General features: G+C 38.1%; 1 protein-coding gene across 1 annotated transcript; it reads right to left on the bottom strand.

Annotated features, from left to right (window-relative positions):
• Nucleotides 1-1245: 1245 nt before the first annotated feature.
• Nucleotides 1246-26110, bottom strand: LOC149467811 (uncharacterized). The gene is made up of 10 exons (XM_089671165.1): nucleotides 26026-26110; nucleotides 23351-23391; nucleotides 23193-23258; nucleotides 21664-21741; nucleotides 21281-21331; nucleotides 19679-19720; nucleotides 14707-14790; nucleotides 12319-12375; nucleotides 8421-8666; nucleotides 1246-1407 (listed from the first exon to the last, which is right to left on the bottom strand). The coding sequence occupies exons 1-9, from the start codon at nucleotides 26066-26068 to the stop codon at nucleotides 8427-8429; spliced, it is 702 nt and encodes a 233-aa protein (XP_089527291.1). The 5' UTR covers nucleotides 26069-26110; the 3' UTR covers nucleotides 1246-1407; nucleotides 8421-8426.
• Nucleotides 26111-26913: the final 803 nt, after the last annotated feature.

The following is a 26913-nucleotide window of genomic DNA, read 5'->3' as shown; positions in this document are numbered from 1 at the left end:
CAATTTTCTTTCCTTCCACCACGGATTGCAGGAAAGACAATTGGAGCAGAGCTATTTTGTGCTCCAGGTGGGGGAGTCATCCCTGGTGGGTGAGCATACAGTGATAACTGCTAGCGGCTATAGCCTCTGACAATAATCACATGAAAAATCCCACAGTCTAGTTGTACCCAAGTTGATCAATCAATCAACTTGGAAACAATCAGCCTGCCCATACATGGTTTGGATCTCAGGCAGTCCCTGCTGAATCAGCTGAGATTCGAACTGTCTATGGCCAGCTTTATGCTTCTTTTTTTTTTCTACAGTAGCAACAGACGGAATACAAAAGCCTGTCCACTGCTAGCAGGTACAGAGTGGAACCAATGTAGAAGTAGTGATATCTTTGCATTTGGCTACATTTTGAGTTACCTCTTTGCTCACTCTGCTCTCTCCTTCTACCAATATGTTCCTTTTCTTTTTCTTTTTAATATACCAGATTCATTATTGTTTTAACCTATATGTATATCCCCATCAATCTGTGTGAAGCAATCCAATGAAAACAGTTCTGGATTTAACATACAATAATTCACTTAACAATGCCTGTTTCTTTAATCTCTGCAGCTAGAATTGACTTTTTAGCAAGCTTTTTCCACTTACAACTGCTTTTTTATATCACGCCTAGAACTGCCTTTCTCTTCTTCCTCTTCCCCTAGTCATATAGGATCTTTTTTTTTTTACTGGGTCCTGTCTTTTCATAGGTTTTAGGTTGGCCATAAGATATCACCATAGGGCTTTGTATAAAATGAACAATGTTGTACTGTTTTTGCGATTTTGTTTGTAGCTGGATAACCATATGTGAAAACTATTCTAACAGAAAACAAAATCTATCATTTTTATAAGAGTATGATGTTTTTAAAGCACTTCTTTGTTTAGAAATAATTAACAATTTCTGTAGGAGACTGATAATATACTGTAACAGGTAACTGTAAGGCATATGAATTTAATCAGTGTATATGATTTTTTTGGTTTTTCCACTTGAAACAGGTCAGAGTTGAACCCTGCTGCTATCCTATAAAGAGAACAAATTGCAGCAGCATGGGGAGTGCCATCACATTTCATTTAATTTCAATTAATTTATTTTTCTGACTCAAACAAAAACAACCTGGGTCTTAACATATATTGTTAATATTTGCTTTATGCACATATCAATGCTATAGTTGACACACAAAAGACACACATAGGACCAAAATGATTAATTACACAACACAATTTTACAAGGGTAATGCTTTGTATTTATTATTAAGTGACGCAATAGATAGCAAATTCATGAAAATGGGAGAGAAAAATTATAGAGGTCTTGAAAGAAAAAATGAGAATCTATTGAAGTTGATACATGCAATGCAAACGGTTCCACTTCCTTGTCCAAAGCAGCTGAAAAACAATACACAAAAATGTGTTACTTTAATACATATTGATAATATACAGGTATTTTTATCAATGGTTCTGCATTATACTTTGATTTTGTATTTTTACAGCAACTATACTTTACTGGTAAAATAAAAAAAGTCCTTATCCCTGGTGCTGTGCCCCATAGACTTATCACTTTATGGTCAAGTGCTATTCATCTTTAGGGTCGAATGATGCTCAATTTCATTCAGCCTATGTTCTATGAGTCAAAGCTGATATTAGCTTTTAAGTGAATGGCACCAAAAACAGGTAGGACCTTGTTTGCATAGGGTATTTGTTTTTGTTATTTTTTTAAAGATTGGGGTGGCTGGTAGGAGCTGAAGTTCCACTTGATGACCTTGACCTATGCTCTTTCATTTGTTAGTTCTTAATGCCCAAGAAGTGTGTTACATCTTAATACCTTTGGTAGTTTTCATGGCTTGTACACAGCATTGGCTTACTTATTATTATGTTTTACGCTTCTCATGACATCTAAGTTAATTTTGCTGTGATTTTCAGTACATGTTTTTTTGGCATTAGAGCTCATGTACACGGGATGTTTGGAGAACACTTCTGAATGCTGGAAATTGACAGCAGGAAAACGCAGGTTAAAAAACATCTGTTTTGCCGCGATTGCATACCGTGTTTATGTGCGTTTCCGTTTAGAAGCGTTTTTTAACGAAAAACACAGGAGAACCTCCCAAATGCCCAGAATGCACTGAAAAATGGTAAATTATTAACTATTTCAGACTGTTTCAGAGAAATACACAGAGTAGAAGCAGACACAGCAGGATGTGTTGACATTAGCTAGGTGTGAGTTGCTCATTAACATTTATTTTGTTTCCAAGTGTGGGACAGGTGTGTGCTGGAGTGAGTTATTAAGTCCACCTGGCAGGGGGTCTTCATGAGGAAATTGAGGTGTGAATGGTCATTAACATTTCTTTTGTTTCCAAGGGTGGGATAGGTGTCTGGTGGAGTGAGTCATTAAGGTCACCTGGCAGGGGGACTGCATGAGGAATTAGAGGTCTGAATGGTCATTAACATATCTTTTGTTTCCAAGGGTGGGAGATGTCTGAGGTGTGAATTGGTCATTAAAATGTGTGACAAGCTTGGTAGGAACATCCTGTGTTCAGTGTTTTGTCCATCTGAGCACCTTGAAAATGCTTTGCATGCATTATTCATGATGTAAAAAGGTTCTGGACAGCATCAGAAACTGTAAGAGTTAAAAAAAAAATTCAAACGCAAACGCTTCTAAATGCGATTTGCCACGTTTATAAGCGTTTACAAGCATTTCGCATTTGGAACGTTGAGAAAATCGACGTCTGAATGCAAGTTTGTTGCGTTAAAAAAAATGACTGTAAACTTATCTGCCTGTAAATGACTGTAAACAAAGATGTGTACATGTACATATAGGAAAACATTAGGGTGAGTTCAGGGCTTGCTGAAAAAAACACTGAACAGCACCTAAACGTGAGTTTATCAGCTGCAGTGTATACATTTTTCTGATTTCATGTACTAAACAAAGACAGTGAGCAAACATTGCTTTCATCTGTGCTGAAACATTTTCTAAGTAGCTAGCAACCTAACGCTGGTCCTAACCCTAACCCTAGTCCTAACTGAATCCAAAGCCTTGAACCTAGCCTTGAACTTACTTTTAAAATGTATTCCAGGGCAAACACACACACATTCACTCAGTACATTACTTCAATACATACACACACACACAAACAGTACATCACTCTAATATGTGCACAATTTCCCCAGGAAAATAATAATCGTTTTCCTGGCACCTGGGAACAAAGTGGTTTAATACCATTTATACACATTTATTTTGTGACCATAAAATTAATATTATCATAGACAATGATCCTTTCTGATAGCATAAAAAAGGAATTTAAGCAATTGGTTTAGTGCAAAACCTGTTGTTTTGAAATTAACTGCCCTGGTATCTTGGAGCTGGTGTAGGTAGAGGATAGGTAGAACTGACTAACTATGTAGAGAGAAATTAGGGTCAGCTAGCAAACTGCTTTACTTCTTTGAATTTCAGTGGCGGGGTCTTGTGGGCTTTTGTTTTAGCTGTTGATTTTTAGAGTTTTCTTTAATTTTATGGGTAATTTTATTTTTATTTTATGTTGATAAGGCTTTTTTAGGCTCTGGGCTGTCACATTGTGGCATATATATTTTTCTGACCATCTAACCAAAAAAAAAAAATGCATAAGCAATGTGCATCTAAACCATCTCATGTTATATCATTCACATTCAGTAACCCCACCCTCCCATCCTCATAAAAAAGCATACACCATTTAGGCCTATTCTGTGTAATTAAAACTTTCCTGCCATAGTTGTATCATCTAAATACTGACACTCTTATTTATTATAGGAAAACAATGCCTGTGCCTTGTGTCTCTACACTTTGGCCTTGCCTTGCCCTTTAATACTGTCCTGCTGCTTGCTATTTCCTCTTTGATTTGAAATTCTTTATTCTTGTGTGAACACATCTGCCTGTGGCTAGTATCTCAAATACATTTCGGCCTAGCCTTGCTCAATAAAATTGTCCTGTTGCTGGCCAATTTTACACGGTTTTAACATCTGTAGGCTGATGCTCTAGTAAAGCAATGCAGAGACAGGCGTTTTCATATAAGAGTTAAAAGGATGTAAACTTGGCCAGCAGCAGGCCAGTTTTCGTGAGCAAGACTAGACAGAAGGGTAGAGACATAAGGCACTGCATGTGTTTTTCTACAAAAATCAAAAAGGATATACAGGAGCTCTGCTGTGTAAAAATTAGCCAGCGTCAGGAAAGAATTGCATCAACAAAAACAGGGAAAGCTTCAGTGAACCATTGATCAATTGGTCAAAGCAGGCCTATTACTGCTTGATAATAAAAGCATGTGTTGCTGTCACAACTACCAGAAAAAAACAACTATTATTAAACTGAAATTGATCAGATTTTGGTATTTCTGCTTTATGTAAGCCAAGCTCATAGTAAAAAAAACAAAAAAAAAATTCTAGACTATTACTGTTTGATTTAAAAAACCTTAATGCACAGATGTCTATCAGGAACCGTTTTTCAAAAAGCTGGAGTTGTACAGTTTTGAATGGTTCCATAGGCACAAATAGAGTGCGACTTGTCATGCGATTTGGAACTGCCAAGCAGGGCTAAAGTAAAATAGGTGACACCTTTAACTTTCTACTTCGTCCTTCTTTATCTCCACACACTAACTCATTCACTGCCTGGGAGATCGCTAATCACTTCAAAAATAAGATTGATACAATTCGCGACAAGATCTCCATTGTACAGATATCTCCCTCACCCTACATTCCTTATCCACCTGCACAATCTATACTGCTCTTGTTTAACCCAGCTACTATAGAGGAGGTTGGTAAACATTTTTCAAAAGCCCACCTAACCACCTGTCCCCTGGACCCTCTTCCCTTGCAAATACTACAGTCACCGTCTGGCTCTATCCTTCACTCTTTAACTCATATCTTCAATCTCTCCCTTTCTACTGGCATCTTCCCCAACTCTCTAAAACATGTGCTAGTCACCCCCATACTTAAAAAGGCCTCACTGGACCCCACCAATCTTAGCAACCTAAGACTCATCTCCTTACTCCCTTTTGCCTCCAAACTCCTTGAATGTCTAGTCTACAACTGGCTGAGCTGCCACCTTATTGAGAATAACCTTCTTGATCCCCTTCAGTCTGGATTTCGCCCACAACACTCCACAGAAACTGCTCTCCTAAAACTCTCAAATGACTTGCTAACCGCTAAAACTAATGTTCACTATTCCATACTCTTACTCTTGGATCTCTCTGCCACCTTTGACACAGTTCACCACCCCCTCCTTCTCAAAAAACTCTATTTACTTGGTCTACATGACTGTACTCTCCATTGGTTCAAATCTTACCTATTTCACTGCACCTTCAGTGTCACTTACAACTCGACTTCCTCCTCTCCTACTCCTCTTACTGTCGGGGTTCCCCAAGGTTCTGTCCTTGGAACTCTCCTATTCTTGATCTACACGTATTCCTTGGGTCAGCTAATAGCTTCCCATGGTTTCCAATACCATTTCTATGCTGATGACACGCAAATCTATCTCTCTATTCCTCAACTTACCCCATCTGTTTCAACAAGTATCACCAATTTACTAACAGACATATCAGACTGGATGTCACACCTAAAACTCAATCTATCCAAAACTGAGCTCATAATATTTCCTCCCCCACATGCCTCGTCCCCTGATTTCTCAGTCAGGATCAATAGCACCACTATTATTATTATTATACAGTATTTATATAGCGCCAACAGTTTGCTCAGCGCTGTACATTACAATGGGAGACAGTACACGAGACAGTACAGTAACAATACAATTCAATACACAAGGGGCTCGAGGGCCCTGCTCCATGGAGCTTACAATTTAGGAGGGAGGGGATAGTGGTACAGGAGGAAATAGCTGTGGGGGATGGAGTGGTAGGAAGAGTGGAGGAGATCAGCAATTAGCTGAGGACGGGGTAGGCATCCCTGAAGAGTTGGTTTTTTTCATGGTGCGTCTAAAGGTGAGAGAGTAGGTGATAGTCTGATGGATTGGGGTAGGGAGTTCCAGAGGACAGGGGAAGCCCTGGAGAAGTCCTGGAGACGAGCATGGGAGGAGGAGACCAGGGAACTAGAGAGTAGGAGGTCTTGAGAGGAGCGGAGAGTACATTTTGGGGGGTATTTGGATATCAGGTCGGTGATGTAGTTTGGGGCAGTGTTATGAACAGTTTTGTACGTCAGTGTTAGCATTTTAAATTTTATCCACTGGGCAATCAGAAGCCAGTGGAGGGATTGGCAGAGGGTGGTGGCGGATACGGAGTGGTTAGTAAGGTGGATGAGTCTGGCCACAGTATCCAGTATGGACTGAAGCGGGGATAGCCTGTGGTGAGGTAAGCCGGTGAGGAGGAAGTTACAGTAGTCAAGTTGTGATATGATAAGGGAGTGAATGAGTTACTTAGTAGTTTCCAGGATTAGGAACGGACGTATTTTGGAGATGTTGCGGAGGTGGAGTCTACATAAGTTTGTCAGCGATTGGACCTGAGGCTGGAAAGACAGATTGGAGTCTACGATGACACCTAGTACTCTGGCTTGCGGGGTGGGACTGATAAGTATCAACCCATCCCCACATTCCAGAGTGCTAGCAGTAACCCTGGATTCTGTATTATCCTTTCAGGCCCACATCCAATCCATGTCCAAATCATGCCGCCTCAACCTCCGCAACATCTCCAAAATACGCCCCTTTTTAAGCAATGATACCACAAAGCTCCTACTTCACTCCCTGGTTATCTCTAGCCTCGACTACTGCAGCTCCCTCCTCATTGGCTTACCTTTACATAGGCTATCCCCTCTCCAGTCCATCATGAATGCTTCTACCAGGCTCATCCAGCTTACTAACCGTTCAGTGTCTGCTACCCCTGTCTGCCAATCCCTCCACTGGCTTCCACTCGCCCAACAAATAAAATTCAAAATACTAACAACTTACAAAGCCATCCACAGCTCTGCCCCCAGCTACATCACTAACCTGGTCTCAAAATATCTACCAAACCGCTGTCTTCGATCCTTCCAAGACCTTCTGCTCTCTAGTTCCCGTGTCACCTCCTTCCATGCTCACCTCCAGGACTTCTCCCGAGCTTCTCCAATCTGATGGAACTTACGACCCCAATCTGTCTGCCTATCTCCTAATTTGTCCACCTTTAGATGATCCCTGAAAACCGTTCTCTTTAAAGAAGTCTATCCTGCTTCTAACTAGTAAACTGCCTTTTATTTCCACCATCAGCTCATCCCCCACAGCTATTACATTTTGTATCACTCAACCCTTCCTCCTAGATTGTAAGCTCTAATGAGCAGGGCCCTCTGTTTCCTCTTGTACCAAATTGTATTGTAACTTTTATGTCTACCTGTACAAACTGATGGTGCTATATAAATCCTGTATAATAATAATAATAATAATAATACAAATAGTATACAATGTTGCAAAGTCCACAATCTTTCTGTATAATTGTGTTTCATTCACCAAATAAAGAATGTCCTCGAAAATGGATCCACCTCCTTTAACCAGGTAAATCATTCACAATACCTTAAATGTTCTGAATTTCATTTGCCTTGAAGTCATTCAACAAAGCATAACTGTATGTTTTTATTCATTTTTTAAATAAAGAAATATTACATTTTTGGACTGTATTTTGTGTTTATCCTTCCCACATTGCTAGAATTTTTGTAGCTGACGTTGGAATGATGGAAAAAAGATCCTTCATGAAATAGGGAGTACATTAAAGCTCCTTTCACAGGGACATTCTAATCAGGTCCGCCTGCCTGTTTTTCAGGAAGACCTAATCAGAACCTCTATTCTCCTCTATGGAGCGGCGGGTGTAATTTGATATGTGTCCTTTTTCACCCGCCGACATCCAATCAGATCTAATCTGCCAAAAAGAAACGGATGGGGATCCATTCCCCTTCCATCCATCAGATTGGATGGGATGGCAGTCGGATGGAAATGGACAGGTGGTCCGTTTCCATCCGACCGCCCATAGAGGACAACAGGCTGTGTCTGTGTCTGCTCTGCAGCAGCAGCGCGTACACAGACCTGTCATTCACTTACTCAGCAGGGATTGGCGGAGAGATCCCTGCTGAGCAAGCAGATCCACTGATGGGTCCGCCCAGTGTGAAAGGGGCCTTATGTGAACTTCAGAACACATGCAGTGCTGTGGATAATTTACCTTGTTACCTAGCTTTGTAAGATTGTATCTTATTTGCAGTACATATTTGAACTTTAGCGCTGGTTGTGTATGTGTATATATTATATTTAATTACAGCTGCTGTTCACATAATAAGGGTTTATAACTGTTGAATTAGCATGTTTGTAGAGCATATATTATTGTATACCACATTAAAGCCAATAAATAAAGAGCACATATAAGTCTTAGTAACCCTGAAAGTTATGGCACTTGAAAGTGATAAAATATTACCTGGACTTAGCCTAGAAGTCCTTTCTTGTTACCAAGGAGACCACCAGTGAGACCACCAGTGAGACCACCAGTGAGACCACCAGTGAGACCACCGAGACTGCCAGTGAGACCACCTAGAATTCCTGTGGCAGCATTGGCAAGACCACCAACAGCATTAGCAACTCCACCAACAACTCCAGTAATGGCACCGAGAATCCCACCAAGAAGGTCTGGGAATAGGCCAAGAATTTCTCCCAGGGTATCACCCTGCAAAGAAAAAATATTGAAAGTATTACTTTTTTTCAACAAATAAAAGCCATTTATCAAAAAAATGGTTAAAGTATGACTGAAGTCAAAACTTTTTTAGTTTTTGATAGAGTGGAGAGGGATTAGAACACCTGTCAGTTTTTCATTGCTGGTTGCGTCCCAGTTAGGGAGATTCACCCTCTCTATTTGTCATATTTACCATTATCACCGAAAGTGAAAGTAAAAGAAAATCTCAAATTTTGTGTTGTCCCCAGAACAGTAATATAGAGTATAACTTCCAATGAGGACACCAGTTCTAGTGAACCTGGTGACAACCAGGGATTTCCTCACTTTGGAGGGATTTTCTCTCATGTCCAGTTTTGGCTTTGGGACAGGAAGTGAAGGGAAATCGCCCCAACAGGACAAAGATTGCAAAAAAAAAAAAAACTGACAGGGGTTACAACCCTCCCTACTCCATCCAACATGTTTTGCTGTAATTGGTTTATATTTTACAAATTACTACTGACTTTAAAGTGTTACTAAACCCACGTCAGTAAAATCAGTCTGTACATGCAGTAAAGCATGCTTATTATACTCATTATGGTATGTAAGAGTTAATCCTCTGCATTGTGTAAAAAGGATGATTGATCATGACTTCTCTGATCCTCCCCTTCTTCCAGTGTACCCCTCATCTACTCATAAGAGATATCGTGTGGAGACACTCTGTATGTGCTCAGTTTGGTGTGTATTGCTAGAGAGGGTTTTTTTTTTCTTGGGAGAATGCATGTGATCAGCACAGGGCCAATCAGCACTGTCCAGACAGAGGTCATGGGTTCTGCATCCTCCTAGAGCAGAAAGAAAACTCCTCCTACAAGCTTTAACCAATGCTCTGCTGAACACTGATAGAAGTCACAAGACTGCTTTAATTGCTGATGGGAAAGGTATTTGGCAGTTTATATTTTCTAAAATAATTGCATTTCCATGTTCTGTGTACTGTGGGAGATCAGATATATTGAATGCAGGGCCCTGGGTTTAGTAACACTTTAAGAATCACACATTTTAAAATATTTTATATCTATTACACAATTTTGAAAATCAAAAGGAATGATTTAAAGAAAAGGTTTCCATGCAGAGGTTTCAGTGATCATCAAAACACTCCCTACTTGGACAACCCACTGTTCAGCTGTTGGAATAGCACCACAGAGCAACCCCAAAGCAACACCACTCAGGGATGAAAAGGAGCCTGAACTGAAAACAAATTCAATTTACTGTCCTTCAGAAGCTGGAATGTTAAGCACCAAGGTAATCCTTTGCAACTGTGAGCTGTTGTAATTTTGGAGGTACTTAATGACTTTCCTGAAGTAGTTAATCAACAGTATTTTTTTAAGTTATGGATTCCCACTGATCAGCAGTTGGGTTTAGAGAGGAGTGCAGAACATAGTTCTATGTTTTATTTGGGACACGCTATATTCATTTACAGTTTTTGCAACAGAATAAACCTATGTTTATTTTTAACATCAAATGTATTATTTATTTATTAATTACAGGTATGTATATAGTGCCTGCCAACAATTTATGCAGCACGTTAGAAAGGAGCCAATTAGCCCCAGCATGTCTTTATACCAAAAATAGTAAATGGAAATCTATGCTCCATTTTCAGTACATTTCATATTTCTATAACAGCAAACTACAAAACTCATTATTTCAATTGGAGTGCACCTATGCGCGGTAACTCCAATCTCTGACAAATCACGCAGTGAGCATGCACTGACAGTTGGTTAAAATGTAGGACAGTGCCACCTGATTCCCCCTGCTATGATTTAACCATTGCTCACTTAACAGGAAAAGTGATTTGGGTAAATGGATGTAGTGATCAAGATCTAAATCACATATAGGACTCATTGGTAACTAAGAGGTAAACTGCAGGTAAAATCTGAAGATGTTTCGTACTAGGAAGTGCATATAATGTGCTATGTTTTTACACAAATGCCTGTGTTTAACCATTTCAATACCGGGCAATTTTACACCTTCCTACCCAGGCCATTTTTCAGGTTTCAGCGCTCTCACACTTTGAATGACAATTGCGCGGTCATACAACATTGTACCCAACTAGAGCTTTCTTTTGGTGGTATTTAATCACCGCCGGGGTTTTTATTTTTTGCTAAATTAACAAAAAAAAAACAAAAATTTTGAAAAAAAAACACGTTTTTCTTTGTTTCTGTTATAAAAGTTTACAAATAAATAATTGACCTTCATAAATTTAGGCCGATATGTATTCTGCTACATGTCTTTGGTGAAAATAACCCAAATTAGGATGTATTTTTTAGTTTGTAGGAAAGTTATAGAGTTCACAAACTATGGTATAGATCTGAAAATTGATCAATCCTGAAGTACTGACAGCCAATCTAATTTCTTGAGGCCCAAGAATGTCAGAACAGTACAGATATCCCCCAAATGACCCCTTTTTGTAAAGTAGACAGTCCGACGTACTTCATAAGAGGAATGGCGAGTTTTTTGAAGTTGTATTTTTTGTCATAATTTTTCGGAAAATTAAAAAATTAAAAAAAATATTTTCACTATTTTTTTTTTTACATACTGTCACCAGTGCAATACAGCATCATCATATAACTGGCATGGCGGTAAACAGGGACACTGACTGGTGACAGTATGAAAAAAAAAAAATATATATATTTTTTATTTTTTTTAATTTTTTTTATTATTTTTAATTTTTTATTACATTTTTTTTTTTTAAGATTTTTTTTCATATTTTACTATGACCAAAGTAGTATAATGTTACCATAGTAACATTGTACTACTTTGGGGAAGTGATCAGTATTTTTTTTTTTTTTTTTACACAATTTGCTTACAGCAAAGAATTACTTTGCAAGCATTTACCTGAATGACATAGATTCATTCAGGTTTTTTTTTTTGTGTGCTTAGCTGTGATTTGCTTAGCTGTGATTTGGCCACAGCTAATCACATGACATGTGCATGTGACCTGCTGTGACCATTCACAGCTAGACACTAGTATACAATGGATGGCATGGATGAAGCCATCCTTTGTATACAACTGTCAGGTGACCTGCTGTGATTGGTCACAGCAGGTCACATGGTACCGGCAACAGGGGCCGGTACTCAGATCTGTCATCGGCCGTGTCCGAGGTACACGGCCGGTGATAGATCGCGCCGCTGCGCGGCTCTGCAACCGCGCAAACTGCGCATGTGCGGGAGGACACCAAATGGCGTACACCCCGGAAAGCTAATGCATTTTTGCGGCCACCAAATGGCTATAGGCCGGGCGGCTAAGGGTTAAGAACTTGATTATTTTTACAAACTAGTCTATAAGGCAAATCTAAAGTTTTTTCTGCCAAGTGAAAAGTTACTCTCTTATCTTCAATTATAATTTATTATTTCTAATACATTTTACAAAAGTAGTGTAATTTTTAAAGCATTTACTTTAGCCTTACAAAATATTGTTATTATTTATTTTATTTATTTAGTATATATTTATCACAGGTATTATTATAGCTTTGACAATTATGCATTGTGCATTCACATCGGTAACTGCCCTTAGGGAGCTTAACAATCTAAAGTCTTTAATTCATATTCATACTGTACATACATATACTATACTAGGGCCAAACTGATTGTATATCTAAAAATTATTTCTTACCATAACATTATTTAAAACACTTCCTAAATCCATTCCTGCTTCATCTGTAGAACCTTTCTGCAAAAAAAATAAAATAAATAAAAAGAATTGGAAAACAAGTGATATATGCAATTATAATTACAAATAAATACTCATATGATCCCACATTGTTTATTAAATTCCATATAACAGCAACTCTCTCCTAAGCTAATGCTACTGCTACTACTTTTGCTACACGTTTAACACCCTGCTGCAATACTGGTTGCAGGATGTTAAATGGACACAAGATGGCAGTGTCCTGCAGCCCAGTTGCACAGACTCTGATGAAAAGGTTTGTGGAATTCATAGGCTGACTGCAGGACTTTGCTGTGTGACAGAGAGCTAACAAACTACATTTTCCAGAGGAGCTGGCAGAGGAAAATAAATACAGAACCCGTGAACCTGAGGACAGGAAGTGAGCAGTGAGAGCTGGCGAGCAGGTGTGAGGAGAAGGCTGCGTGGGACACTGGAGGACTGGGCCAGGCCACAGAGAAAGTGGAGGAAGAAGGAGGAATTGCTAACTACTGACAGTACTGATAAGTCTGGTGAACTACCCTGCAGGGCGGAGTGCTGCTGTCCGGAGTGATCGCTGAGTGAGGAACTGCAAGAACACTGGGGGCCCCCAGCTACAGAGAGACCATCAGCTACCTGACCTGTGCTATGGTTCAGGTGAGAGAGTTCCATTCTCAAGCCATTTCAATTGCTAGTGAAATTGTTCAAATCCTTTGCTTTCTGCCTAGTTTAACTGACACTGTTCTCAAGTTACACATATTAAGGCCTAGTTCAGCCGGCCTACTAGTTACTACGCCTTCAGCATAAACCAGTCATAAGAGCCTACTGCAGTGTCTGCCCTCTGCAGGTCAAGCCACATTATTGCTTCCATCGCCATTGGCCCACATTCATCAAGGAGCTCCTTCATTGCTGCAGTTTTCCACTGTGGTCCAAAGAGGAATTACTCCCTACAGAAATGTGATTTGCCCATTCTTTAAATCCCCTGCCTTAATTTACATGTCATCCTGTATGTGTTAAAGGGGTACCGTCCAAGCTGAAAACCTCTTAAAAGGGCAGCTCTTTTCCTTTGTATTCACTCTTTATTAAGGAACTTCTACCTTTTCTTCCAGAGAGATTTGAATGCACCAACTCGGGCTCCATCAAGCATGCAGAAAACCTTATACTGCAGTTTAAAGGGACATTGACCTATTCAGTCCAAGAGCTCTTTCTTTGCTTCAGAATTAAACACAGTTATCAGCGCATGGGAACCTAAAGTGAGCTAACCACTCTGGTAGTTTCTCTACTCACTGGGGAAGAAACTTCTCAGGACTGGGGCTACCAGCTCAATTCTGAATCGCAGGATATCTAGAATGTATTAAGATTTTGCTGTGTGTTGACCTTTACTTGAAGTTGTTAAGAGTGATAGCTTTTACTTCATGCACACATTATTTTTCTTTTTGCTCTTTTGTGCTCTCATTTGACCTCAATACAATTAAAATATCAGTTCACTCTAAACTGTGTGTGAGTCTATATATATTTCGATGGGGTAATTTTATTTTTCACAGGGTTGTGTGTGTGTGGGACAAATAACCCTTGTCTCTATAATGTAAGTGGTTATAGATATAAATGAATTTAACTGTGTGAGTCAGAACAGTAACAATCTAGCTGGCAACTTCAAACTGGGTTTTCCATGAAGTTTGCCCTGGACTACCAAAGTGTGCAGTGGGCCCCTCCAAACAGAAAGCTATTTTGTTTTTGGCTGTTAATATCATGGTTGGCTGACATAACCCCAAAAAGCCTGCCAAGAAACCAAATGTAGAAATAGGAGCTCTTGGAAAATGTAGTTCTGTGGTTATGCCAATGTCCAGAGGAACAGACCTTTCAGCAGGTGCCCCTGCAAAACTTTTAAACTTTTATAAGCTTAGTGATGATACCATGGGGGTGATTAAATCTGTTTCTTGCCAGAATTAAAAGAGAACAATACTGAGGCATGTACTTTAATGGGAGAGGGAGGCTTGGGGATGCATTTGGTTGATGCCTGGACATAGACTCTAAAAACCATATACTCCTTAAATCCAACTAGGAAAATGCTAGGGGGTCTGCTGCTGCTCTACTTTATAATGAACTGGTGAGTGGACCATTGGACCACCTTTGATCAGTTTTTTAGGCTAGGCCAAGCAAATATTTACCAAATAGAGCACTTATTAGAAATGTAAATGAAAGACTTAATCTGACAGAGTGAATAATGGATTATGATGTGCAGGAAGAATTTTAAGTGTTTCCATTTTTCTAAAATATCTAAATCCACTTAATATGCAGAATTTCTTTTATATCGATTAAAAACATTTCAGACTTTACAACAAGCAACATTTGACTTACTGTTACAACACACATCATTTGCATGAAACTGTTTAATGAACCGGTCTTTTCCACATGATTAGCATATGATTCGTAGTCATTTGTCTGAAATAAAGAAAATAACTGTATTAAAAATCATCATTTGAACCTATATCTGTAAATTCATAATCAAGTGTTTTATTTATCAGTTTGGAGTCTTTTTATTAATAGTGTTTTGCTGGAATGGTGAAAATTATAGACTAGTATTGCACAGTAAAGAACTTTAAAATGTTATTCACTGGGGTTGATTCACTAAAACTGGAGAGTACAAAATCTGGTGCAGCTCTGCATAGAAACCAATCAGCTTCCAGTTTTTTTTTCTGTCAAAGCTTTATTGAACAAGCTGGGGTTAGAAGCTGATTGGCTACCATGTACAGCTGCACCAGATTTTGCACTCTCCAGTGCTAGTAAATCAACCCCATTGCATCTTTTGAAGTGCTTTACAAATTGCTAAACAATCCAGAAGTATAATATTCCACAGAATAATAATATAAGAGTATATGTAAACTCCCACCTTGTAAAACAATCCATTCAGTTTAAAATAGAAATGAAAGGCAAAATATTTGTGTATACGTATAAAAACATTATAAATACATTTTTCCCCTTTTTAAAAGTGATCATATACCCTCTGTCCTCAGCTACATAAGGAGCTCAAGGAGAAGAAACTATAGCATGCTGAAATTCCCTGTAAAGGACTGTGTGGCGGGGGACAAGACTGATCATTGGAGGTGAGCAGGCTGAGTTCTAGCAAAGCTAGAACACTTGCCATTCTGTGCTCTCCTGCCTAGTGTGGTCAGTTTTTTAATAGGAAAGCAGAAGGACTGGCAGGTACATCAGGTATTTCACATGGAGCAGGCTGAATGGTGACATTGTTGGTCCCTCACAGATGTACAGAAAGAGTAAGCATTTTCACCCTAAGACAGGAAGCGAGTTACTGGCAGGATCACCAGGTAAAAATATATGGGAGAAACTTGAAAACCAAAATGAATATAGCCGCCACATTTAAGGACCAGTAAGCTAGAATATACTGAATTCAAAGACAGTATAGACAGACAGACTTCCTGGTTACCTCTTAACCTCCCTGCAGTCTAGAACGACATAGCCAGTTTACCTGGTTTCTCTGGTGAGCATTGTATTCATTATGTTATGTTTGTTTTTTGCCTTGGTTTTTATCTCCTCTTTGGACAGACAAAAATATATTTTGTCACTATGTGGAGACTTTTTAGATACAGCTTATTTGGTGTATTGAATATTATGTCATTTTGTAATTGTGTTATCATAAACACATTTTTTCCAGAAATATTTGTATTTGATTAGGGACTATGATAAGGGCACAATAGGCGCGCATTCCTGGATATAGTCCTGAGGAAGTGGACAGCCTGTGAAACGTGTAGACATAGCATTATATGTTATATTTTAATGTTTAACTTTTATATGCACATGTCAAATTTTTAACCTTTGTGTAATAAAAATTGTGAATTTTATATTTTGGAGTACTTACCTGGTGGTCATCTTTAAAGCCCCTTTTTCATTTATGGTATCTTTCAAGACTTCCCATACTATTAATTAAAAAAGGGTGCATTTTCCTGTATAATGTAGGTACGTTTAGTCACACATTGAGTAACACAGACTGTGAAGGACAGGTACATTTTTGACAAAACCATGGTAAACTAATTACACCTGGTTGTCAAAATTAAATGGAGGTTTTACCATTGATGGTTTGCCATGCTGCACTGGTTGGTGTGGTTTATCATAGCATTGAGCATTGCTTTAGTACTCTGAAATATCCAAGTTATAGTCTTCTGATCATATAGGAGAATATACTCTTTATGTATTTCAAAGAGTAGCGACAGAAATTTTATATAATACAATTATTATAGTTCTATAAAATTTCAGTATCAACATTATTGTTATGGGCGCTGCCATATGCAGGCCACAGATAATTATTACTAGAGATGAGCGAATTATTCAAAAATTCGATTCGGCTGATTCGCCGAATTTCAGGAAGAAATTCGATTCGATGCGAATTTATTCGCTACGAAGTTAACTTATAAAAAGGGTTTCTAGGCTTCAGAGAGCCTTTAAATTAGTGCAGAACACTGTACCTTTAATTTAAATGCCCTTGGAGATGAGGAAGGAGAAGGAGAAGGAGAAGGATGAGAAGAAGGAGAAGGAGAAGGATGAGAAGAAGGAGAAGGATGAGCAGAAGGAGAAGGATGAGAAGAAGGAGAAGGATGAGAAGAAGGAGAAGGAGAAGGATGAGAAGAAGGAGAAGGAGAAGGATAAGAAGAAGGAGAAGGATGAGAAGAAGGAGAAGGATGAGAAGAAGGAAAAGGAGAAGGATGAGAAGAAGGAGAAGGATGAGAAGAAGGAGAAGGAGAAGGATGAGAAGAAGGAGAAGGATGAGAAGAAGGAGAAGGAGAAGGATGAGAAGAAGGAGAAGGATGAGAAGAAGGAGAAGGATGAGAAGAAGGATGAGAAGAAGGATGAGAAGAAGGAGAAGGATGAGAAGAAGGATGAGAAGAAGGATAAGGATGAGAAGAAGGATGAGAAGAAGGAGAAGGATGAGAAAAAGGAGAAGGATGAGAAGAAGGATGAGAAGAAGGAGAAGGATGAGAAGAAGGATGAGAAGAAGGAGAAGGATGAGAAGAAGAAGAAGGAGAAGGAGAATGATGAGAAGAAGGAGAAGGATGAGAAGAAGGAGAAGGATGAGAAGAAGGATGAGAAGAAGGATGAGAAGAAGGAGAAGGATGAGAAGAAGGATGAGAAGAAGGAGAAGGATGAGAAGAAGAAGGATGAGAAGAAGGAGAAGGATGAGAAGAAGAAGAAGGATGAGAAGAAGGAGAAAGATGAGAAGAAGGAGAAGGATGAGAAGAAGAAGAAGGATGAGAAGAAGAAGAAGGATGAGAAGAAGGAGAATTCTAAGCCGGCAAAAAGTGTATCTGCAGAGCTCCGCTATTTCTTAGCGGAGCTCTGCAGATACACTTAGCGGAGCTCTGCAGATACACTTTTTGCCAGCTTGGAATTCTTCTTATTTTCATCCTACTTCTTCTTCTTCTTCATCCTCATCCTCATCCTCTTCTTCTTTTTCTGAGGATGAGGATGAGGATGAAGAAGAAGAAGAAGAAGAAGTAGGATGAAAATAAGAAGAATTCCAAGCCGGCAAAAAGTGTATCTGCAGAGCTCCGCTAAGTGTATCTGCAGAGCTCCGCTATTTCTGACAGTTCTGTGACATTCCCTCCATACAGCGGTTGAAACATTGTATCTATTTGTTTCCATAAATGGACAGTTTCTGACAGTTCTGTGACATTCCCTCCATACAGCGGTTGAAACCGCTGTATGGAGTGAATGTCACAGAACTGTCAGAAATAGGCTATTTCTGACAGTTCTGTGACATTCACTCCATACAGCGGTTGAAACCGCTGTATGGAGGGAATGTCACAGAACTGTCAGAAATAGGCTATTTCTGACAGTTCTGTGACATTCCCTCCATACAGCGGTTGAAACATTGTATCTATTTGTTTCCATAAATGGAAACAAATAGATACAATGTTTCAACTGCTGTATGGAGGGAATGTCACAGAACTGTCAGAAATAGCGGAGCTCTGCAGATACACTTAGCGGAGCTCTGCAGATACACTTTTTGCCGGCTTGGAATTCTTCTTATTTTCATCCTACTTCTTCTTCTTCTTCTTCTTCTTCCTTTTCATCCTCATCCTCTTCTTCTTCTTCTGAGGATGAGGATGAAGAAGAAGAAGAAGTAGGATGAAAATAAGAAGAATTCCAAGCCGGCAAAAAGTGTATCTGCAGAGCTCCTCTAAGTGTATCTGCAGAATAGAGGAGCTCTGCAGATACACTTTTTGCCGGCTTGGAATTCTTCTTATTTTCATCCTACTTCTTCTTCTTCCTCTTCTTCTTCTTCTTCATCCTCATCCTCAGAAGAAGAAGAAGAGGATGAGGATGAAGAGGAAGAAGAAGAAGAAGAAGAAGTAGGATGAAAATAAGAAGAATTCCAAGCCGGCAAAAAGTGTAACTGCAGAGCTCCTCTATTCTGCAGATACACTTAGAGGAGCTCTGCAGATACACTTTTTGCCGGCTTGGAATTCTTCTTATTTTCATCCTACTTCTTCTTCTTCTTCTTCATCCTCATCCTCAGAAGAAGAAGAAGAGGATGAGGATGAAGAGGAAGAAGAAGAAGAAGAAGAAGATGTAGGATGAAAATAAGAAGAATTCCAAGCCGGCAAAAAGTGTATCTGCAGAGCTCCTCTATTCTGCAGATACACTTAGAGGAGCTCTGCAGATACACTTTTTGCCGGCTTGGAATTCTTCTTATTTTCATCCTACTTCTTCATCCTCATCCTCTTCTTCTTCTTCTGAGGATGAGGATGAAGAAGAAGAAGAAGAAGTAGGATGAAAATAAGAAGAATTCCAAACCGGCAAAAAGTGTATCTGCAGAGCTCCGCTAAGTGTATCTGCAGAGCTCCTCTATTTCTGACAGTTCTCTGACTTTCACATTTACAGCGGTTGAAACATTGTATCTGTTTCCGAATAAAAACATCTGTATCCTAAATGGAAACAAATAGATACAATGTTTCAACCGCTGTACATGTGAAGGAACTGTCAGAGAACTGTCAGAAATAGCGGAGCTCTCTGCAGGGACACTTTTGCCGGCTGATCGGGAAAAATCCGATTCGCGCACCCGAAGTAGGCTAATATTCGGATTCGACGCGAATCGAATTTTTCCTGAAATTCGTATCGAATTCCACTTCGCCTGGTTCGATTCGCTCATCTCTAATTATTACTAAACCAATCCACACTTTTATAATAATAACTGTCAAAGCATAAACATTATTTTTAAATAAATGGACATATATGCTATGGCAATATTGCTAAGCTCCCCAAAACCATTGCAGAAGCACAAAAACTAAAACATGCAAAAATATTTCCAACTTACCCCCAAATAATCAATCAAAATAGTGATCTTTAGATCAGTTTTCTGAAAAGAATAAGATTAAACAGATGCAATTATCAAAATGGCTAATTCTGCAGCTGTTGTATGTAGTGTATATTTGCACAGTCAGGGCAATGCATGCATTGTCTCTAAATTGCCCTCCCTAACTGAGCATACTTATTTGTTCCTCCGCAGGAAAAAAAAACAGCCTTGTCTAAATTCTGAGTCCCTCCAATGGGATCTTACACAGGGATGAAGACTCCCGCATCCCACGTGACAATGCTGGGTTAATCACCAAGCAAAATACTAAATTAATGAATATAAAGTTTTAAGTATTCCTTTCCACTGCACTGAATTTGTAAAGCTGAAACATTGAATCCGACACTCTAAGGAGCACATCCAATGTCCAAAATAGCTCTTTGTTCATTTCCAAATGTGGGTGAACTCATCTCAGACTTAAATGATATTTACCCAAAAACAAAAAAGTAATAACTTACAGCCTACCACTTCTTAAATGTGGTGGCTCCATTAGTCTTATTTTTTTAGGCTTTTTTCACTTTATTTTTACCAGGTCATCCAGTCAGTAAGTCTGTTATTTTAACAGACCAAGCTGTCCAGCAGTAGCAGTTACAGGGTCAAAACAAACCATTTACTATGGACAGGGGTGCTTAAAATATCATCTTTTATTCATTTATGTCATATCCTTTATCCTAAAAGGAAAGAACAATTTGCAGTAACTGCTTATAAAGTGTTAGCCAGAATTTAGCTTAAATTTGTTATTCAAGCCCATCTAAATCTACTAGTCTAACCTTACCCTCCCACTGGACTGCTGTTGTCCAAAAGGATGTGCTATAATGATTGATTGATCCAGAATAGAGACTCCCTAAGACGGAATGTGTGTTACTGGCCAGACCACCAAGTGAAATAATGCAGAAAAAATTAAAACTAATGCAGTCAGCACATCTAAGGATTGATATGTAGCAATATATAACATTTTTGTTTTTGGATTTAATACCATTTTAACATCCTTTAGCTGGTCATACTCTATGCAAATGTCAGCCAGTTCCTGATGAACCAGACACAATTTGCTACATGGGTTTCCCTGTCACCACCCTCCTACTCCAGTCCAATATCAAAGAAGCTAGATGGAAAATTTGACTGCTGAACAGTGGCTGCATCTGATTAGATGCAGGCACTGTTTGGGTATTCTGACAGCTGCTGGTGCTGGCCATCAGAATACAATACCCACAGTGGGAAAGTTATCCATCTAAGCTGAACGCGTGCAGGTCAGGAATAGGCAATCTGATTAGTATATTAGATACCTTGCTCACTTGTTTGCATACTTACTTCTATAACTTTTGACAATAATTAGTATGAAAACATCCTTCATTTTATCAATGCTCTTATAATATACAGCTCCAGATAAGTAATAATATTTTATTTATGCTATTTTACCGAACAATAAAGACTAACTGACAAATTAGAGCTGTAATCTATTACAAGATTGAAGTTCTATTTACTGTAATTTGTGCTATTGTATTTGTGATAGTAGACAGATATCTTTAAAGGATTTAATATTCTGCAGTTAGGTTATAATTATCTTACCATGGATAGAAGTTTTTTTACTCCAACTCCAAGGTCATTTGATATAACATTCTTAAAAACAAGAAATAAAAGTAATTTTATTTAAGACAGCCAGTTTAAATGGTCTATGTGGTAATAAAACATTTTAATTTCTACATTAGATATGGAAAGAAAGAAGGAAAGAAAGAAAGAAAGAAAGAAAGAGAGAAAGAAAGAGAAAGAAAGAAAGAGAAAGAGAGAGAAAGAAAGAAAGAAAGAAAAAGAAAGAAAGAAAGAAAGAAAAAGAGAAAGAAAGAAAGAAAGAAAACGTTACTACCAACTTTAAACTACTCTGCTATGCCTTTTGCTGAAAACATAAATAACATTATTGGCTACTCTTCTGAGATATTTAGAGATATCAATACCAAAAGGAGGAAGCAATCTGCTACTATGGCTCTCAACTTGCAGCTCCTTTCAACGGGAGTACACCTGTGGTCACATCCCTGAGAATAAAGAATGTATAACATTATATTCAGACAAATTTCATTGGCTTACTTGAATTAAAAAGCTCAAACATGAAAACACAAAGTAATTCTAAAAGTAATAAGATCAAATACTTTAATTGCTTAGAATGTTTTTCCTTTCCATAAATAATGCTAGTTTATTTGTAATGTGCCTTTTAAACATGCTGGAAAATTTGACTACTTCGGGTGAGCCCCCTCTCTCATTGCATGTTCTACCCTCTAATGGAGTGTCTAACTACTCTCTGTGCTTATCCAGCTTCTCCGCCCCTTCCCTCACATCCCAATTTAACCTTTTATGTAGCTGCCAAAGAGAGCAGTGAAGGGGAATGCCATACAGTGCCACCTAAATGGCAGTTACAAGTCTGCTGGGGTTGCTGACATTGTATCTAAGATGGCAGGTCTAGCATCAACCTCAGGTTTTTTGGATGTCTATGCAAAGGAGACTTTTACTGATAAATAACATGCATAAAAACATGCACATACTGTATTGTCTTATAGGAAAATGTTTGTTAAAATCACATTGTGGAGATTTTGTGATACCACCAATGTGCTGTGCACTGTTCTCTGTGTTGTGGAGGAAGCTGTACCTGTGGACCAGTGGTACAGGGATCTCCCTGCGGTACAAAAATCTCTCATTTCCAAGATCTGTGCTCTACAGATCAAAGGTCATGAGGGCATCATATCTGGCAAAGTTCTGATCCTTTACAAAGAAGGCTGCCTCCACGGAACTGTGTGGTATGGAAAGCTGGGCACTGCCATAGGGATGCCTACCTATGGAAAAAAAATGCAAAAAAACCCCAAAAAACAGAACAGTGGGGAAATTATCTTTTCATTTGTCTTTGAGAGCAACATTAAAAATACACAAATGTAAATGACCCCCCCCCCCCCAAATACCTTTCATGAAGGAAAACAGCTTTTTTTTTTTAAGGAAGTCTTACAGAAAAAAAGATTTCTATGGACTGGACAGCAGCTAAAAGTGACTGTTGACCTCAACTTAACCACAAAAAAATGAAAGACAAGAAATGCCCTTAATATTAGGGTCATCAGGACTGTGAATCTTGAACCCACAGGATTCTTCTTGAATCCATGGTAGTGCTGAAACCCAAATCCTATCCCTAATCATAGGTCCAACTTATCAAAAATGACCCTTCAGTTACAGTGTATGTGTTTTACTATGTGTTTTACTCTGTAGTTCCCAACAATCCTTGGCAATCAAATATTTTATCATAGTAAATCTTGAAATATATAGGAGTCTGCTGATTGAAACAAACTACTATCCTACTCCAAAAACTGATTTTGGGTGGATAGATCCATAAACACTTTATGGAAGTTTAGATACATTGTCATCACAGTGTAGGTAAAGCACACTTTCTTCTATAATGGAAACACTAAACCTAGTATATCAAAATTTTTTTAATTTCTTACATTACCTGCAATTCACGCCACCTGGTTAATGGTCCGGACAACATACGTGCATGAGAAAATGATTCAATTTCCTAAAGAACAGTAAAAACAATGAAATATAGCCTTTTTTTCTAGAAGATTTTAAAAAACAATTGTCAATTATCTATAAAAAAACATTACTTACATGCACAGGTTTTTTCGGGACGGATCTTGCATCGCTAAAAACTACAATAATAGGCAAAAAGCACTATTTTAGAAACTGGAGCAGTACGATCTTGTGGAGCCACAGTGACAATGGCATATATTAAAAAATTACATTCAATAAAATACATTCAATCAGCAATTTATTTTTATGTCAGGTTGACTAGCTTCACCTGATTTAGGAAGTTTGCTTCATTTTTAGTCTGTCCTTAGGTATTATAGCATGGCTAATACCTGCTGAATGACCAGCATAAAGATTGTGTAGGAGGTGAATAATGAGGTCCAATTCCATCAAAATCTTTTTATTTTTGTATAGAGTAGGGAAGGGTTCATATTTCTTTTGTGTTTTAAGCACTGTCTATGTCCACATTGATGATAATTTTTTTAATATGCTGTTTTTATCCTCATTCAGAAGATTTTTACTCTCTTCTAGTTCTGACACTTATCACATGGACAGGAAATGAGAGGAAATCTCCCTTATGGGCACGCAGACAGCAATAAAATCCTGATGTGCTAAGACTTCTCCAATCTATTTTTTTCTTGTTGACTGTATCACAATGGAAGAATTACTCCTCACTTCCTGATTTCTTCATTACCTGTCAAATAGGTAGGAACTGATGAAATTTAATTAACTTGTTTAGTCTGACATCTGTCAATGAGACAGTAAACTCATTCTTACAATGGGGGTAGAGAAAGCAATACAAACTTGGAAGACTGTACCTCTTCCACACACTACCAAAACTAACAAAAATAACTAAAGTTTGGTTTTAAATATAGAAGACTTAAAAAAAAACATCTTCGCATTTGCAATGGTAAGCCTTATGTTTCAATTGCAATTTTTTATATCAGCCCATTACCCATCTTTAATTTCAACATACAGTGAAAGTTAGTAAGATATAATAATGGTGATGAAGAATAATTATGTTGCACTGTAACATGCTTTTAGAGGGTACCATAAGGTTACTCAATGCTAAATACAGTAAACACTCTCACAGCTTTCATTCAGAGAACTTTGTTATTGTCTTTAGAGTTTTCTGAACAATTTGGAGAAAGCAGATTAGCATGAGAAAATGTTCACTAAGATAACTGATAATTCCTATGATGTGGTTGTCAGTATATATTGCAGTATGCATTGCAGTTAACTCTTGAGCTAACAAAAATAAAGCAAACAGCAAAATAGGTGCATCTGTAACTAGTCTAGTTTGCACACTTGGTGAAATGAATTCATACTTTTACTTTTATAAAGTTATACTTTAATTTACATCCCCCCCATATCCATGCATTTTAAGCCCACCAGACCATACTCCTGCATGCTCCTGTCAGATCACCCCACATGATGTCACACAACCCCCACTGCAATCACTCTCTGCTAGTCCCACACTTCAGCCATGCATGCATGCATTAAAAGATCTAATTTATTCCTACAGAGAGGCCTTCTACCGATTGGAGGCAAGATAAACCTCTCTTTAGGAATTATGGAACGTTTGGTGCAAGTGCAAAAGACATACAGATTTATCCAGGAGCATGTGGAACATCAGCTCTGTTGCTTCTTGAGGGCATGGACCTGGCAGGTATATGAACAGCTAAGTATAAGATTTTGGGGATGGTGAAAAGGTGGAGGGGGGGATGAAAGGATACCAACATGAAAGTGCAGTTATCTTTTAAAACACTCGGACAGCCACAGATAATACGGAACTAGGAACACTAAGCAGCCTTGGGATATTAAGCACACAAGCCAGCGGAAACTGCAAGTCAGGCCTTCTCGACCGACATCAGTGCCTGACCTCACAAATGTGCTTCTGGAAGAATGGTCAAACATTCCCATAGACACACTCCTAAACCTTGTGGACAGCCTTCCCAGAAGAGTTGAAGTTGTTATAGCTGCAAATGGTGGGCCAGCTCAATATTGAACCCTACGGACTAAGACTGGGATGCCATTAAAGTTCATGTGCGTGTAAAGGCAGGCGTCCCAATACTTTTGGAAATATAGTGTATATATATTTGCCAAATTTTTGCCAAATAAGTAGACCAATTGCTGAATTGTGAAATAGACTCTGATTACTAATCTGATATACTAAAAGAAAACAGCTTTAAGTATGACTACTGCAATAAATCTTAATACAAAAAGTATGGGCTGAAAACAAAATATTATGATGTACGCTATCTCCTAGCAATCTTAAACTGTGCCTTCACTGGAAATCTTTGCAGCTGCTGTTGGGGTAATTTGACAAATGGTGGGGCTGGCTGTCAAAATACAACAACCTTAACAGAGAATTCTTTACTACAAGCTGTATACAGTCTGAAAAATATCAGTGTATGTCCAGCTTTACTTTACTAGTTTAAATTTGCCCACAATTTAATTTTAAAGAGCTATAAAGGCTAGTTTATCATATATCTTAACTAAATTCTTAGAAATTATTTTATTTTTCTTTAAAGAAGAAACACATGAGTAATAAAAAACGAATAATAATAGTAACAGTAATAATCAAATACTATTTTTTTTTAAGATACTCTTGACAGTATAATATATTGTTGAGGTTACTGCCTGTTATAATATTGGTAGTTAACAAAAAAAATGTTTCATATAAAACACATAAATTGTAATGAACATTAATTCTGCAGAATTATTCTTAAAGATATAGCAATCACTTATCTTACCAAGACAGGTGCCCAGAAGAAGGAATGCTAGTGTGATCTTCATGACTGAGATTATTGGCTACAGGGTATTTTAGAAAAATTCCCAACCAAATATCTGAGACTAAGTCTGAGATTAAGACCCTTTTATACCCTGACAACTCTCTTGTACAAAGATGATCCCTCCTACTTTATTTGGTCACTGCTTGGCATAAAGCAGAAAAAGAGCATTATCAGACCTTCCTATTTCTCCTCACAGTTTTACACTTGTCATAGCAGCTACTTCTGTCATCACTAAAGTACAAGATGTTTCCTGAGACTTGTTTGCATTTGTCACGGTCATGTTACATACAAGGATTTGATGCCCTTTCACGTTTAGTTTACTTAGTAAAGCTTATATCACAATTATAATATCATGCTAGATTAACTGTGAACACCCATTCACATACAAATTTGTCTAAATGCTGATGATGATGGCTTTAATTACTAATCAGGTAGACACTTACAAACTGAAACAATCATCAAAACCATGTCATGAATGAAAAAAAAAATTAATTAAATATATATATATATATATATATATATATATATATATATATCACAAAAGTTATATATCAGTATATTCATATATGTAAATTTAAAATATTATATTCATCAAATAGTTAACTGCCCCTTTTACAACAAGTAAGACCACATGAAATCTACTTTATTTTATGGTGACATTGATTTTTTCCATCTGTGCAGTTCTTCATCATGAATAATAAACATGCAATGTCAACCTTATATAGTGTATCCTATGCAGGGCTGCAGTCATCCTATCAAGAAGATCCAGATTTCCAACAAACTTCAGATTAGTTCCAATGCCATCCAGAGCCCCCGACATTGAATTGTCTGCTTTACTGTCTTTGTATT

Source organism: Staurois parvus, unplaced genomic scaffold (assembly GCF_062004578.1).
Source record: "Staurois parvus isolate SC_StPar_1 unplaced genomic scaffold, SC_StPar_1.0 ptg000099l, whole genome shotgun sequence".
NCBI classification, from domain to species: domain Eukaryota; kingdom Metazoa; phylum Chordata; class Amphibia; order Anura; family Ranidae; genus Staurois; species Staurois parvus.
The sequence above is the reverse complement of the archived record's forward strand: the minus strand, read 5'-3'. Positions and strand labels throughout refer to the sequence as shown.